Source organism: Lynx rufus, unplaced genomic scaffold (genome assembly GCF_022079265.1).
Source record: "Lynx rufus isolate CCGP_SWC_20201006 ecotype Redwood Valley unplaced genomic scaffold, mLynRuf1.p SCAF_7, whole genome shotgun sequence".
Lineage (NCBI taxonomy): Eukaryota > Metazoa > Chordata > Mammalia > Carnivora > Felidae > Lynx > Lynx rufus.
Genome location: NW_025814889.1, coordinates 134,483,219 through 134,499,156, shown reverse-complemented (window position 1 = coordinate 134,499,156; position 15,938 = coordinate 134,483,219). Strand labels below are relative to the sequence as shown.

General features: G+C 51.0%; 1 protein-coding gene across 4 annotated transcripts in view; it reads right to left on the bottom strand.

Annotated features, from left to right (window-relative positions):
* Nucleotides 1-15,713, bottom strand: part of ZC3H7B (zinc finger CCCH-type containing 7B) — a 61,374-nt gene extending 45,661 nt beyond the window's left edge. Inside the window, exon 1 of one of the 4 annotated variants that reach the window (XM_047064954.1) lies at nt 15,473-15,713. Coding sequence is in view for 2 of the 4 variants with exons in the window: in XM_047064952.1 (XP_046920908.1) it covers nt 1,878-1,940 (63 nt within the window). In the remaining 2 variants the exon portion in view is untranslated. Of the gene's footprint in view, nt 1-1,877; nt 2,125-5,402; nt 5,497-5,519; nt 5,789-15,472 lie in introns of those variants that run through there. The other 3 variants (XM_047064955.1, XM_047064953.1, XM_047064952.1) reach the window with 3 other exon arrangements.
* Between the last annotated feature and the right edge of the window lie 225 nt (nt 15,714-15,938).

Sequence of the window (15,938 nt, the reverse complement as noted above, 5' to 3'; positions counted from 1 at the left end):
CCTTCAAAAAAAAAAAGGAAGTCTGACCCTGATCCACAGATCATCAGAGCTGCCTGGGTGGGGCCACCAATTCATTTTTTAGAGCTGCAGGGGGTGACCCACTGCAAGAGCCGTTGGGGGGCCGGTGCTGTGCCCCAGCGAGCCAGCAAGAAGGAACAGCAAGCCAAAGAGGATTCTCAAGCCTTCAAAGCAAATGGAATTTGCCCCCACCAGGTTTTAGACTTGCTTGGAGCACCTCACCTCTTTCTTCTTTGCAACTGATTCCGTTTGGAACGGGAATGTCTATCCTACGCCGGTCCCACCATTGTGTTTTGGGAGCACATAAACTGTCTGGTTTCACAGGATCACAGCCAGAGAGGAATTTACTCTGGATGAATCTACCTCCAGTCTCACTCAGACCTGATTTAGATATTTAGATGAGACTCGGGACTTAGAGTGGATGGCGGAATGAGTTAAGACTTTGGGGGCTGTTGGGACAGAATGAATGCATTTTGCACATGATAAGAACATGAATTGGGAGGAGGGTAAGGGGCAGAATTTATATACTGAATGCTTGTGTCCCCCCAAAATTACATGTTGAAGCCCTAATCCCCAATATGACTGTTTGGAAATAGGGCCTCTACAGAGGTCATAAGGTGGGGGCCCTGGTCTGACAGGGTTAGTGTTTTTATTAGAGGAGACACCAAAGAGCACTCCCTCTCTCTCCCTGTCCACACCCAGAGGAAAGGCCAGATAAGGCCACAATGAGTAGGCAGACATATGCAAGCCAGGAAGAGGGTTCTCATCAGAAACTGAATCCACCAGCACCTTGACCTGGGCCTTCTAGTTTCCTGAACTGTGAGAAAATAGATTTCTGTGGTTTAGGCCACTCAGTCTATGGTATTTTGTTATAGCATCCCCAGCACACTGAGACAGTGGTTCAAAGACCATTTGTTCTCAGCTGAAGAGGGAGGTGAGTTCCTTGATGATGAGGGTAGGGGTAGGGCATGGTTGGTGAGGGTAGGGGTGAGACATGCTCAGGGCACTTGCTAGAAGAACAAGGAGCATGTGGGCCAAATGGATCTTGTCTTTTTTTTTTTTTTTTTTTTTTTGAGAGAGACTGTGTGTGTCTAGGGGAGAGGGGCAGAGGGAGAGAGAGAGAGGGAGGGAGAGAGAATCTCAAGTAGGCTCCATTCTCGGTGCAGATTCCAACGTGGGGCTCGTGACCTGAGCCAAAATCAAGACTCAGACACTCAACCAACTGAACCTACCAGGCTCCCCAAATCTTGTCTTTTTTTTTTAAACAAGTTTATTTTATTTTTTTGTAGTATTTATTTTGAGAAAAGGAGATAGAGCGAGCAGGGGAGGGGCAGAGAGAGAATCCCAGGCAGTCCCCATGCTGTCAGCACAGAGCCCGACATGGGGCTCAAACCCACAAACTGTGAGATCATGCCGTGAGCTGAAACCAAGAGTAGGATGCTTAACTGACTGAGCTGCCCAGCTCCCCAAATCTTGTCTTTTTTTTTTTAATGTTTATTTGTTTTTGAGAGACAGAGACAGAGAGCAAGTGGGGGAGTGGTGGAGAGAGAGGGAGACAGAATCTGAAGCAGGCTCCAAGCTCTGAGCTCCGAGCTGTCAGCACAGAGCCCCATGCAAGGCTCAAACTCACAAACTGTGAGATCATGACCTGAACTGAAGTCAGATGCTCAACTGACTAAGCCACCCAGGCACCCCAAATCTTGTATCTTTTTAAAGAAAAAAAAGTGCAAGGGATAAAAAATGTCAAAGGAGAAAACAGGCCCAAGCCTCCCCAGGACCCCACTGCCAGGTGGGGAAGTCCCCTCCCCCCTACTCTAGGTCCATGTTCTTATAATTTGGGAATTTCAAGTGGGACCTACCTCAAACGGCTCTTCGCAGAAATAGCCATGAATTAAGGAACCAACAGGAAACAATTCCAACATGTCAGCATAGTCTGTGACCACATACCCAGGTTCACAGGTGGGTTCAAATTCGAGACCTGTTCCGTATTAACTGTATACAAGCTGCTTGAGTTCTTTGTGTTTCACGCCCCCGCATCTCTAGAACAGGGATACTAATACCTTCTTCTTCTTCTTCTTTTTTTTTTTTTTTTTTTTTTTTTTTTACTAATACCTTCTTTATAGGGTTGTTGCCAAGGTTCAATGAGATGCCACGGGCAGGATAAGCATTTAATGTCAACCATTACTATTTTATAATCATTATGATTACTTAAAAAGAGGGGCAGAGAACATAAACAGGAAACCCACAGGAAACATGAATCATGAAGAAGAGACACTCAAACTCACTGATAAAAGAACCACACAATAAGCAGCAACTTTTCACCTCTGAGACCACGGTAAGAAGAGAGCCTAGTTGATGCAGGTGCAGGAATGGGCACTTTCCAACACTGCAAGTACACTGAGAGGGCGAAACGGCAGCATCGCTGCGAAGTGGCGTAGCAACATCTACCAAAACCAGGAAGCCAGCCGGTTTGCCCCTCTACCTCCCTGCACAGCCCCAAGGCTGTTCCTTTCCCAGTCACTCAGGTGAACCTGCACTGGATTAAGCCAATCACAACAGTCCCTTTGGTTGCCAGTGATTGGCTTAGGTAAGGGCATGTGACATCGTCCTGGCCAATGAGAAAGGAGGGGAAGTCAGCCAAGGAACGGTTTTCTTCACACTTAGTACAGGGCAGAAGCAATGATCTGTTACTTGCTGCAGTAGGACGGGGAGTATCGAGAAGATGCACACGCTGGGGATGGCAGAGCGCAAAGACAGAGCAAAGGTGTTGAATGACGTGTCTGGCCCAATAAATTAGCTGATCCTGGAACTGCTCCGCCTCATTAATCACGTGAGATTATAATGAACTCCGATTTTGAGGTAGGAATTGTTACTTGCAGCCAAACTCCTTCTAAATGATAAAGCGCCCTTTCGACCCAGAAACTTCACTTCCACGAACTTAATCTACCCAAATCCTTGTACAAGCACTCAATTATATTTGCACAGGATGTCTTTTTTTAAAGAGTGAAAAGCTAGAAGGAACTTCAATGTCCACCAGTAGAGAATTAGCTTAATCCGTTAAATTACACAATACCCCTTACAGTGCAGCTATTGAATCTACGTGCATTGTCATGGAGATGCCGCCATACAACATTGAGAAAGAAAAAAAGCAGCAGATTCCAGAACACTGTGTGTCGTATGATCACATCTGTGTGCAATGTGCGTTTACATCAAGAAGTTTGCAAGATATTCTCCAATTTAACTGGTTCTCTCTGGGGACTGGGACCTGCCAAGGGGCAACAACAGGACACAGAACACTCTGCTTTGTACACCTTAGAATGATTTAGATTCTTTTTTTCCCACAAAGTATTCACCTTGAATCTAAAACGCAAAATGACATGACTGACTTGAGATCAACCCAGTAGGGCAGAGCCCAAGTGGGAACCAGCAGCCTGGTTTTAAACCCAGTGTTGCAGGTTTGCCCGAATGTCCATGGGCTGTTCTTCCCAAGAAAAAGACCAAACCATTGACCTGAGAACCATGAAGGGGTTTTTTGTTTGTTTGCTTTTTGTGTTTCTCCCCCCTCCCCCCCCCCCACTTTGGAGAAGAGTTTGAAGATGAAAGACTCAGAAATTCAGATCTTCATCAGACCAGGCAGGGACTGTACCAGCCTCTTGAAATCTCGGTGCCTGGCCCTGTGCTTGGTGCAGAGCAAGTGCTCCATAAACGGTGGTAAAAGAAATGGATGAATGAATATTAACTCATCTAACCCAGGCATTATATAGATAAGAATGAATGAGTGTTGGAGCGCCTGGGTGGCCCAGTCGGTTAAGCATCTGACTTCGGCTCAGGTCATGGTTTCTTGGTTCATGGGTTCCAGCTCTTTGTCAGGCTCTGTGCTGACAGCTCAGAGCCTGGAGCCTGCTTCAGATTCTGTGTCTCCTTCTCTCTCTCTCTCTCTCTCTCTCCCTCCCTCTCTCTCTCTCTGCCCCTCTCCCCGCTTGCACTCTGTCTCTTCCTCAAAAATAAATGGATATTTTAAAAATTTTTTAAAAAAGAACCAATGAGTGTTAAATAAATGACAAAAACAGAAATACTTGAAATAATCAAGCAATAATAACATTTTCTTAGTGGTTACCTCATGCCAGAGGCTGTCGTGATCTCCCTCTCTTTTTTTCTAGGCACGTCATGATCTCTTTATACATAATATCTTCTAGCACCCCTGTGAGATAGACTATTAGTCTCACTTTGCAGAGGGAAAAAGAGAGGCACAAAGAAGTGAAGTGAGTTGCCCAAGGTCACACAGCTGGTACACGATAGAGCTGGGATTCAAATTCGGGCAGCCTGGGCCCACACATATCACCATCTCTGTTGCCCATGAGGCAACAGGACCCAGTCCCAGGACCCCGCAGCCTGTCAGCATGCTTGTGTGTCTCCCACCTCCAAGTAACTCCCTCCCCTTCTGGATCATGCACAACCTCTCCTCCTTTCCTTGGTCACATTTCTTTTTCTTTTCTTTTCTTTTCTTTTTCAATTTTTTAAAATGTTTTTATTATTTATTTTTGAGAGAGAGAGAGCGAGCATGAGCAGGGGAGGGGCAGAGAGAGAGGGAGACCCAGAATCCAAAGCAGGCTCCAGGCTCTGAACTGTCAGCACAGAGCCCGAAGTGGGGCTTGAACTCATGAACCGCGGGGTCATGACCTGAGCCAAAGTCGGCCGCTTAACCGACTGAACCACCCAGATGCCCCTCCTTGGCAACGTTTCTTGTCCACACTGTCTCTAGAGCCTTACCTCCCCCTGCACCCCCCACATCTCAGTAGCCCTGGTCCCACTCCACCGAAGGTGCTTGCCACAGGTCCTCCCCATTCCAGGAACCTTCTAGTTGCTAAGTCCCATAGAGGGACAGTTCTTCACTTGCCTTTTTCAGTATATTCTCGGCTGCGTCTGCCACGTCCTCCTCACGCCTCTCTGACCATTCCTGCTCTGTCAGGGGCTCCTCTTCCTCTGCCCAGGTCTCAAGACCAACGCACCTGAGCTTCCATTTAAGGGACAGCGCTTCTGTCCTCCTCCCTCTACATACTCTCCCCAGAGGAGCTCTTGCATGTCATGATCTCGTGAGTCATGTCGATGACTCACAAATCTATTCCTCCTGCCAGGCTCACCCCCTCCCCAATATTTCAGATTCATGTCTCTTAACCCCTGGGCAGTGCCACCTAGATGTCCAACACCCAGGCCGCTTATGACCTCCATGCCTTTCTTAATCCTAGGCGCTCTACCTGGAATGCCCTCTCCCTACACACACACCTAGCCAACTCCTGTTCATCCGTTAAGACCCAGCTCGGATGCCCATGTGTCCACAAAGTCCTCCCTGGTGCCCATCCCAGTTGGGTGCTCCTCCAACTTACCACAATCCAAACTTCGCAGCATCTCCCCTGCTCCCGCTCCTCCTCCATTTTCCCCAAACTCCATTCATAGCTCCAACTGCCATCCTGTTCTCAGTCCCCAGTTCCTTCCACCGTTACCTCTGAAACATCCTCCACCCTGCAGCTCCTCCTGCCATCTCCATGACCACGGGTCTCAGGCCCTCAGCATCTCCTGCCAACAGCCTCCAACGAGCCCCCTCCAATCTACCATTTGGTGGTTGAGGAGATTTGCCTAACACACATGTCAACGTCACTCCCCTGCTCAAAACCCTTAACAGGTGCACATAGGCGCACACACAGATGAATGCAGTTTTTTTGGTTTTTTGTTTTTTTTTTAAAGATGAAAGGTGGGGCACCCGGGTGGCTTTGTGGTTAAGCATCCGACTTCAGCTCAGGTCATGATCTCACAGTTTGTGAGTTCCAGCCCTGCATCAGGCTCTCCGCTGTCAGTGCGGATCCTCTGTCCCCTCTCTCTCTCTGCCCCTCCCCTGCTGGTTCTCTCTCTCTCTCTCAAAATAAATAAACGTTAAAAAAAAAAACACTTTTTTTAAAGATGGAAGGTGAATAAGATCGGTAGTCTCACAGTGAAACAATGCCGATTTTCTGATTCTGATAATGTACAACCACCATATACCATCAGCAGGGGAGGCTGGGTGAAGGGAATTCTTTGTACTGTTTTTGCTACTTCCTGTGAATAAAAAATCGAAAAACAAACAAAACCTTCACGACACCCACTACCAGGAGGATGAAGGCCAAGCGGCTCCCCCCAGGCACACCACACCATAGGAAGTACCTCGCCTCCCCTCCGGCCCCATGACTGGCCTGGAATGTCACACTCTGACAATGTCAAACCCAAGCTGCCCACTCTGTGTGGAACAGCCTTCACACCCACTGCTTCCTTCCCACCCTGGCTAGTGCCCGGCGCCTCTTTAAAGCTCAGCTGAGGTGGCTCCTCTACCGGGAAGACCCTTTCCCCAACCCCCAGCTAACACAGCACCCCAGCTCGGCACAACCATTGCACTTACCCTAGCTAAAGGACAGGGTGTGCTTATGTCCCCCTCTCCCTAAACCCTGAGCTTCCTGAAGGCAGACGCTGCATCTGATTCATCTCTGGGCAGCACAGAGAAGCCGCACTCTCCAACCTATTCTCCAACTATGGGAGCGGAATCTCACAGACCCTCGAATAACAGCAAAGGTGCTGATTTCAGTCCTTTATTAAGCGCTCTCGCCTACCAGACATTGCTCAAAGAGCTTTAAATAGAACACATAATTCTCACAACACACCATAAGAAAATACTATCATCATCCCCATTTTACAGATGAGGAAACCGAGGCACAAGGAGGTGAACTAACCTGCAAGAGTTACCCAGGCTATAAGGGACAGAGCGGCGACTTGAACCCCGGCAGTTGGGCTCTGGAGCCCACACACTCTGACCTCCCGACTCAAAGGTGCTCCTCTCCCATCCCCGCAGGCTGCCTCCAGCCTCATCTCACACTCTGCCAGCCTGGCCCTCACCTACTCCAGGTTTCATGAAAGGCGAGCGGTCGGTGCCAGATTGGCCGCGTATCACAGATTGGCCTCGTATACTGCATGAATACTACCTGAGGTTACGTCATCTCCAAAGATGCCTGGCACTTCTCCTGACTCACCAGGCCCTCGACAGCTTACTCAGAGACCAGCAAAGGTTCAATTTCGCCATCCTCGACCTCACCAGTCAGAATTCCGGGTCTGCACGAATCTCTTCCCCACGGTCCCCGTGCACCCTGTCTGTCCACCTGAGGCCCCTCTGTTCCAAAGAGGCCGAGCAGGGGTCTTGGCTCATTTCTGGAGGTTATGTGCTGGGTGTCATCCACCTTTTATGCCAAGGGTTTTAGGCCTGCGGCCCCCAGAGAGAACTCAGGAGTCCATGAACTTGGATGGGAAAACATTTAGAAGTTTTTTTCACTACCCCCTACCTGGTATTTAGCATCCCCTTCAATTACAAAGGCAGGCAACACGCTGCAATAGTGTCGTGCTAGGAATCACAGCTCTTTCACATTTCAGCTACTGCAGGCACAACAAAATATTGTTCACGCTCATCACAACTTCAGAATTATGGCGCTTATGTTAGACTCACTGCCAGATCTGGTTCTCAGTGCACTGATAAAAAGCCCAGCTACGGTTCGAGAGAATTGGGTTTCCTTTGCAATCCTGCATATTTTACTTTATGCGCTTAAAAACGGTATTCTGAGAAGGTGTTCACGGGCTTCCCCAGGCTGCCCAATGGGTCTGCAGGACAGAGATGATGTAGAAGCCCTGTCCTAAGGAATCATGTTTATCCCTACAATAATCTCAAAGGTAGGTGCCACCATGTCCACTCTCCACAGAAAAGCTAGGCTTGAAAAAAATAAAATAGAGTCTTGGGGCACCTGGGTGGCTCAGTAAGTTAAGCATCCAACTCTTGATCTCAGCCCAGGTCTTGATCTCAGGGTTGTGAGTTCAAGCTCCGGGTTGGGCTCCACACTGGACATGAAGTCTACTTAAGGAACGGGGGTTGGGGATGGGGGTGGGGGGGTGGAGAAAAAAAGGAAAGAAAAGAAAAGAAAAGAAAAAAATAATCTTTTAAAAAGAAGTGAGGGTTGGAGAGTCCACGACTTGCCCAAGGCCACCCAGCAGCTGAGGAAGAAAGCCAGAAGCAGCGTAGGTACCACCTCAGGCTCCACCAGAAACCACTTGTCAAGGAATGACGGAGAGAAAAGGACCACCCACAGGCCTCAGCAACTTGCAATTTGTTTTCTTTTAACTACCTTGAACAGAAACCAAAGTTCAGGAAACCTCCCTCAGGCCTCCCCCACGGCGCCACCATAAGTCAAACTAAGAGTCAGCAGTTACAAAGGGCTTTTCGCTCTTGCCTTACCCTCCCAGCTACTTGGGGGCCAAACTGCACAGGAAGGGTTCAGTCCCACATCTGTGTCTCCAGGGGTCCAGGCTCCAGCTTCTTCACAACTTCCCAGCTATCAAGGGAGATGAGATGTTTAAACTAACTTTTCTTTCAAAGAAAGGTAACAGAAGCTCGGGGCACCTGGGTGGCGAGTTCGAGCCCTGCATCAGGCCCTGCACTGACAGCTTGGAGCCTGGAGTTTGCTTCGGATTCTGTGTCTCCCCCTCTCTCTGCCCCTCCCCACTGTGCTCTGTCTCTCTCTCTCTCTCAAAAATAAATAAATAAAAAATAAACCTTAAAAAATTTTAAAAAACAAGAGAGATGCATTTCTATATTTCTCACACTGCTGGCACCAGCATGGTCAGGCTCTGGGGAGAGTGGAAGGAAGGAAGAAAATAAAGAAAAGGAAAGGAAAGGAAAGGAACAGAAGCTTATTGCAAAAGGCTTGGGAATTATGGGCAAATATAATACACGGGGGGTGGGGCGGGGAGAAATCATCCAGTGTCCCATAGCTCAGAGTGATCACTTACTATTGTGGAGTGCTTTTTCTTTTGAGCAATTGAGAAGTCACTGGCCCTGTGCACAGAAGCTCAGGAATCCTTGTGGTCATACCACTTGGGCACCAAGAGTGTTCCATGGATTGCTCAGCCCGCTTCACTGTCTGAAGACAGAGAGGCAGGCTGGGGCAGTGCAAAGGACTCTGAGCCCGGGAGTGCGCCACAGCCCCAAGCTGGCTTTCAGGGCACCTCTCTGAACCTCTGTTTTGTCATTTGGAAGAGGGAGCTCATGATACCCAACTTGCAAGGCTGCTTTGCAGGTTTATATCGTGGGCCCCTAACCCCCACATCCAAGAGGAGATCAGAAATTTGTGTTTCTGCTGAACCTGTACTGTCAGAGAGCGCTGGCAACTTGCAAAATTACCCTGTAAGCGCTTTTTGATCAGTCAACACCAATTCCTTTGCAGTTTATCTATCTAGGCCACTCTTTTTTGGCAAGGGCTGATCTGGACCACCCTGCTACTATTATTCATTTATCCAACAAATAACCAAAGAACACCTTTATATGCCAGATGCTGGGGGAACAGGGTTAATAATGTCCCCGACCTCGTGGAGCATGTGGTCCAGGCGTGGGAAGACAAATAAACAGGGCAATGTTAAATGCAAAAGACAAGTAAAGCTACAGAGAGTGGCAAACACGCTGAAATAGGAAATGTGGCAGGGAGTGATGGGGGGCAGGGGGTAGCGGTGCTGGGAGTTTAGGGATGGCCCTTCAGGGAGGTGGCATTTAAGAGAAATAAGATGGAGCCCACCATGGGAACACAGAAGGTAGGTAAGCGTGCACCGGCTGAAGGTACGGCAACGGCAATGGCCCTGAGGTGGGAACAAGTTCAGAATGTTCAAGGAAAAGACAGAAGGCCAGTGTGACTGCAGCGCTGGAGTGAGGGCAAGCCAAGCAGGAAGCAAGTTTCGAGGGGCAGAGTAAGGCTGGTTAGAAGGCTGCATGCAAGCCACACTGGGGAGCCAGCACTGTGTTCTGAGTCAGGAAGCTACTGGGAGGTTTTCAGCAGAGGAGTGACAAGGTCCCACTTAAATCTTGAGAAGAGCCCTTACTGAGGCTGCTGCATTGAAGACAGATGACAAGAGGTGAGGCTGGAAGGTCAGTTAGCAGGCTACGGCAGTGGTCCAGGCCCGGATCGAGGTAGGCAGCGGAGAAGATTCAGGAACATTCTGGAGGTTATGGCCACCACAACCACGCTGTCACACCAGTGGCCTTTATAGCTTTCAAATCCTCTTCATTTGAGCCTCACAGCAAACTCAAGGAAGGTAGGACTGAATCAGTGAGGCCATTTCACAGAACAAGAAACTGAGGCCAAGAGTGATAATATGATTGTGCCCCTGAACATGCAGCTAGTATGTGCTGCAGCTGGGAGTGAAACTCAGGACTTTGGACTCCCTGCCCTAAGTTCTTCTGGCTGCAGGGGGACAGGGCACGACATGGAATGCGCCAGAGAACAAGAGCACAGATGGACCTCTGTTAACCCCAGAAGGGTCACAGCCTCCACTTCCCCCTGCAGCCTTCACAGGAAGTGCTCAGTGGATGCTCCCTGGCTGGCCCCAGCACTTAGGAAGACGTGGCTCTCGGTCCAAGGGAATGTGACACCCTGTCCCCTTTCCAAAGTCATAGCAGGGACAGGGTAGCAAGAGCTGGAGGCTGGACCCCTCAATTTTCTTCTGCAAAAGAGGGACTTCTTACCGTAAAGGGGCATCAAGAGGATTAATGAGAATATGGCCAAAAGCACAATACAAACAACAGATAATTGGGATTTCCAGAAGGATAAGAAAAGACCTTCACGGAGACTAAAATAACTTGAGGGGTGCCTGCCTGGCTCAGTCAGCAGAGCATGCGACCCTTGATCTTGAGATCATGGGTTCAAGCCCCCCGTTGGGTGTACAGACTACTAACTAACTAATAAAATAACTTGAAGGTACTTCTCCTGCATAGCAGCAAAGACCTTGGGCTCAGGGGTGTCATATGCCTGGCTCTGTCTGACCCCTCCCCGCCGACTCCCTGCTCTGCCACAGCCATGTGATCCTGGAACATCAATCTCCTCATCTGCAAGATGGGGCTGCTAATTCGTGTTCCTGCCTCCAAGAGCTGTGAAGCGGAGTCAATAAGAGAAGGCCCAGAAAGCGCCAGGCCACACACAGCAGCCTTAAATACGCGGTGGCTGGTGTCACTACTGCCGATGCTGCCATCAAGCCTGCGTTGTCACCTCGGATTCGGGGCTTGGGATGTGCGGCCGAACTGAAGTCGGCTACAGCTGGGTTCTGGAACGCAGCAGTGGTCCCCACAGCCTGATGCAGACACAGTGCTCGTACACCTGCAGAAGCCATCAGGGTACTCGCAGGGGAACAGACTTCCTAGGGAAATAAATAAGACGGGAAGGAGCCCCGGAGCTGGTGATGACAGAGAAGAGGAAACCGAGCCCGTTTTCTATGGGCCATTAAATGTGATGAAAGGAGCTGGCTTCTGTGGAGGCTCCTGGGGGCAGACACGTAGCAGTCACTTCATCAGCCTGGGCCAAGGCTCCGGCTTCGGGTTGCAGTGGGACCTCCTCAGAGGACACCTCCTCCTCTTCCACCTGAAGTTACCACTGCGGGGGGGGGGGGGCCCTTTCGCTCTCCCCTCCCTGCCCCGCCTCTCCCAGCCACCCCTCGTCCCACGCTGGGCCAAGTCAAGAGCCAGGCTGCCTGGTCGTCCGGGTCTGCTCTCCAGTTCTGCCACTTAACCTCCCTTGACAGTTTCTTCATCTGTAAAATGGGGACAATCACAGTGCCTACCTTCAGGGCTGTTACAAAGATTAAGTAAGCTCATCTAGGAAAAAACACTCACAACAGGGCTTAACTATCAGTAATTGCTGGATTGGTTAATGGCTAAATGATGACAAACTTAAAAATCCCTCCGCTTCTAGTTCCTCTCATCATCGGACTCTCCTGCCCCGATCCCCAGGCACTGGGCGTCTCCCACAGCTTACCATCACACAATCAAACCTCAAGGCTTGCTTTCAGAAAGGGAAATTTAGGCCGAGAGCCCAAGGGACCACAGCGGTAGAGCCTGACTTGAACTTGATCTCATGCCTGCCACCCACATGGTGGCTACACCAGGTGACCTGCGCCGTCGTTTACGCTGCCTTTGCCCGACTCGGTGCCTCTTCTCAGAAAGCCTTCTCTGGCCTTTCTTGAACCCGTCTCTCAAATGTTCGAATGGCACTTCTTCTACAAAGACCCTCCACCCTGGGGCAAAATAAACCTTCCTCCTCTACACTTGGGGTATAATTCAACATGACAACACACTGGCCGAAAGCGTCCTCCTGGCACCTCCACTTGAGCCTGGGGCACAGGGGGTGAATCAGACCCAGTTCTGCTCTTGGGAAGCTCGGGTTAATCAACCATATCTTCGTCCTTTCCAATCTACAAGCTACTTCAAGGTGTCAAGCCAGACACCCATAGGCATTAGGGAAATGGACTAAGATTCCACACTCAGGGCCCAGACCTCCTTCACCACCATTCATCCTACCTTCTCGAGGCATGCTTCCAGAAATCTCCTAAGTACTTTCTTTCTTTTTTAGGTTTATTTAGAGACAGAGAGAGAGAGAGAGAGAGACAGTACAAGCAGGAAGAGGAAGAGAGGGAAAGAGAGAATCCAAGCAGGCTCTATGCTGACTGTGTGGAGCCCAATGCGGGGCTTGATCCCACAAACCGCAAGACTATGACCTGAGCCAAAACCAAGAGTCAGATGCTTAACCGACTGAGCTACCCAAGCGCCCCAGAAATCTCCTAAATACTTTCACAGGACCAGGCCCTGGGACATACGGTAGTTCAGTACAACTCCCTGGCCTTTTGGAGAGCCTGCTGGTCTTTGGGCTTAAGCCCCCATCCCCACTGCATCTGCTCAGTCACACTATCCTGGTCTCTACATATTCGAAATGGAGGTGGTCCAATTGTGACATCGATTCCAACGTAACACACTCAACAGTCACAAAGGCCTGGGTTCAAATCCAACTGGGTGACATCGAGCCAGCCACATTAATCCTGTGTTCTTCAGTTTCTTCATCTGTGAAATGGAGATAACAATGCCCGCCCCTCTTCAGCTTGAGTCATGATCTCATGGTTTGTGAGTTTGAGCCCCCGTCAGGTTCTGTGCTGACAGTGTGGAGCCTGCTTGGGATTCTGTCTCTCTTTCTCTCTCTCTCAAAATAAATAAATAAACTTAAAAAAAAAATAAGAATAATGCCCACTCCTCATGGTACCACTGTAAGAATCAGAGAGAATGTACGTCAACCTCCCAGCACAGAAGCAACCATGGTGAGCTCAGGAATTCCTTCCTCTTCTGTCCCCCAGCCAAGCCTCCCCATTCTTTCAAGCTCAAGATCCACTTCCTGGAGGAAGCCTCTCCTAACTTTTCCAGGTTACCCTGAGAGCTCTCTCTCCTGTTCACTCCCACTGCATTGACTCTGGTATTAGAGCATTTCCTGGTCTTATCGTGGGTTCCGGTCAGGCTCTCAGTGACAAACTCAACCCCAAGCCTGCCCTTTAGCACCTCACCATGCTCACAGGAGACATTTGAAAACTAACTTGTTATGGTGGCCCAGGACCCTGGAAAGACTGAAGATTTGGAGCCAGACAACTAAGTGGGAATCCTAGCTCTGCTATGTGACAGAGAGACCTTTGATTCTAGAAGCCTCAGATTTCCCACCTGGAAAATGAGGATTGAAAAATGCCCACCTGATGTGGTTGCTATGGAGGACAGATGAGCCAGCATATGTGAAAGCCCTTTTGTTATAAACCAAAAAGTGCTATTTAAGGGATTCTTATTTTCAGATTCTCCAAGCCAAACCTACTGACGCCTTAACTTTCTTATACCTAGAGACTAGCTCATCCCACAGAGCTTCTTAGCCCCAAATAATCCACCCACACCCACATTCTTAACTGTCCATCGCAAACAAAAAGCCAACAGCCTGTAATTCACGGCATCCACAGAACACAAACCTCATCCCAGCTCAAGGACCAACAAAAATCTCTCTCCCATGCTCAGATCTCATCCCTCCTGAACATAGGTTTCTCCTTCCCAGCTTAAGGTACCCCATGCCTCAAACCTGTTCCAATAGCATTTTGGCCATGCATCCCTTGTATGCAGTCTAATTTCTATGGGATGTCAAAATGGGGAAAGAAGACCTTGGCGGGTATGGTTGGTTGTATGTGGGGAGAGGGGTTGTAGTAGTCTTGGTAGTAGACGTAAAGATTCTGCCGGAATTTTGGGTTAAACAGTTGCTAAATGTACTATAATTATCGTGTTTGTATGAAAAGCCAAGGATCTGCATTCTGCTATTTTCATGGGGCTGGATGAATTGCAGACGCTGAGGAAAATGGTAAGAAGTTGGGGTTCAAAGTCTGGTACCTAGGCACCAAAGTCTGTGTGTGCAACCTAAGAGAAATGAAATCCCTAACAAAGCTGCTGTGGGCCCCCAGTCCCCCACTCCAGGCCCAATATGCTTTTCTACCCCAGACTCCCCAGCCCCCCTTTCTGGCCCCCAGCCCCTTCTCTTCCCCGTTGATGCCCTGTTGGCACCCCAGCCATCGGGGTCAGAGTAAATCGTTCCTACGATTTTTTTTTTTTTCTTCCTGGGAAAACTGCTTTGTCTGTGTGAAAGACCCCCAAACCAGACATCTTATAAACATCCGAGCCAGACAGATTTTAAGGGGAAGGGGGGGGGGTAGGAGGGAGCTGGCCCGAAGGGGTCCCTGAGGCCCTCTGAGAGTGGAAGGAGGGTCCGAGACCGGGGTCCGCGGCTCCGGGGCGCCCATCCCCGCGGGGCGCCCCCCAGGTGCTGGAGCTGCGTCCCCCACCCCCACCCCGCAATCCCCGCGCACTCCCCGCCCGGCGGCCGGGCCGGATCACTCCTTCGAGCCCAGAGACGAATCCTGCGACCGGAAATTCCCCCCTACCCAGACCGCGCCCCCCTTTCCTGCCACCCCCTCCCCCCGGGCCGGGCCGCAGGCCCCGGATCCCCGGGCTCGCGTGGCCGCGGCAGCCGGCAGAGGCGACCCGTCGGCGGCCGCGGTCCACGGCCCTTGCTGCGGTCCCTCCAACTCTTGGCGCTGCGCACACAAAAGGAAGGGGCGCGCTGCCAGAGACGCCCCTGCCAGCCTCCTCGGCCCCCTTCGCGGGGGCCGGCAAAGCATCCGCGCACCCCAAAGCTCCGGACGCCGGGGCGGGAGCCCCCCACGACACAAAATTCCAAAGCACCCCCCCCTCCGGGAGCTGCAGGGACAGCCAAATCACCCAGCGGCAGGTGCCCCCGGCCGCACAACTTTGAAACTTTGGGGCAAGGCACGGGGAAGGGGAGGGGGAGCCCCAAAAAGGAGGAAATGAGGATTTGGCGGCTCTTGCTTTATTTCTGCAAAATGCACTTTCCAGGTGGCCCCGCGCGGCTCCGGCCTGGCCCGGATCCCCCGCGCCTCCGCCCGGCCCGGCCCCCGGGCGCCCCCGAGCCCTCCCGCCGCCGGCCGCCGGGACGCGGTCGGGCCCCGGCCTCTGCCCCTCCGGGCTCGGGCCCCGCGCAGCACTCACCTCGGCCGGGCTGCGCTCCCCGCGGGCCTGCGCCGAGCCCGATAAATGGTATGCTATGACTAGAGGTATGATTACGTTATTATTATTAGTAATAATAAGAGTAAATGCTATTTAATTACGGGCGGCCGCATCCTGCTCCCGGCGCCGCCGCCCCGGCAGCTCCGTCCATGTGGCTCCGGAGCGCTTTACTTTCATTTCCAGCCCCTTCGGCCGGCCGCTCGCGGCAGCACCCGCTGGAGGCACCGTCTCCCCGCAGCTCTTCCTCCTCGGGTCCTAGAGCGCGGCTTCCCTCGCCTGGCGCCCGGGGTGGGCGGCGCGGGCGGCGCACCTGGGGGCGGGGAAGTCCCCCTGCCCCGTGGTAAGCTCATGCCTGGAATCCACCTTTATTTTCTTTAAACGTGGCCTGCCCTTTCAGGGCTTTTTCGTTGGGCAAGTCTGCATTTCTGGACTGATGCTGGTCAGACTC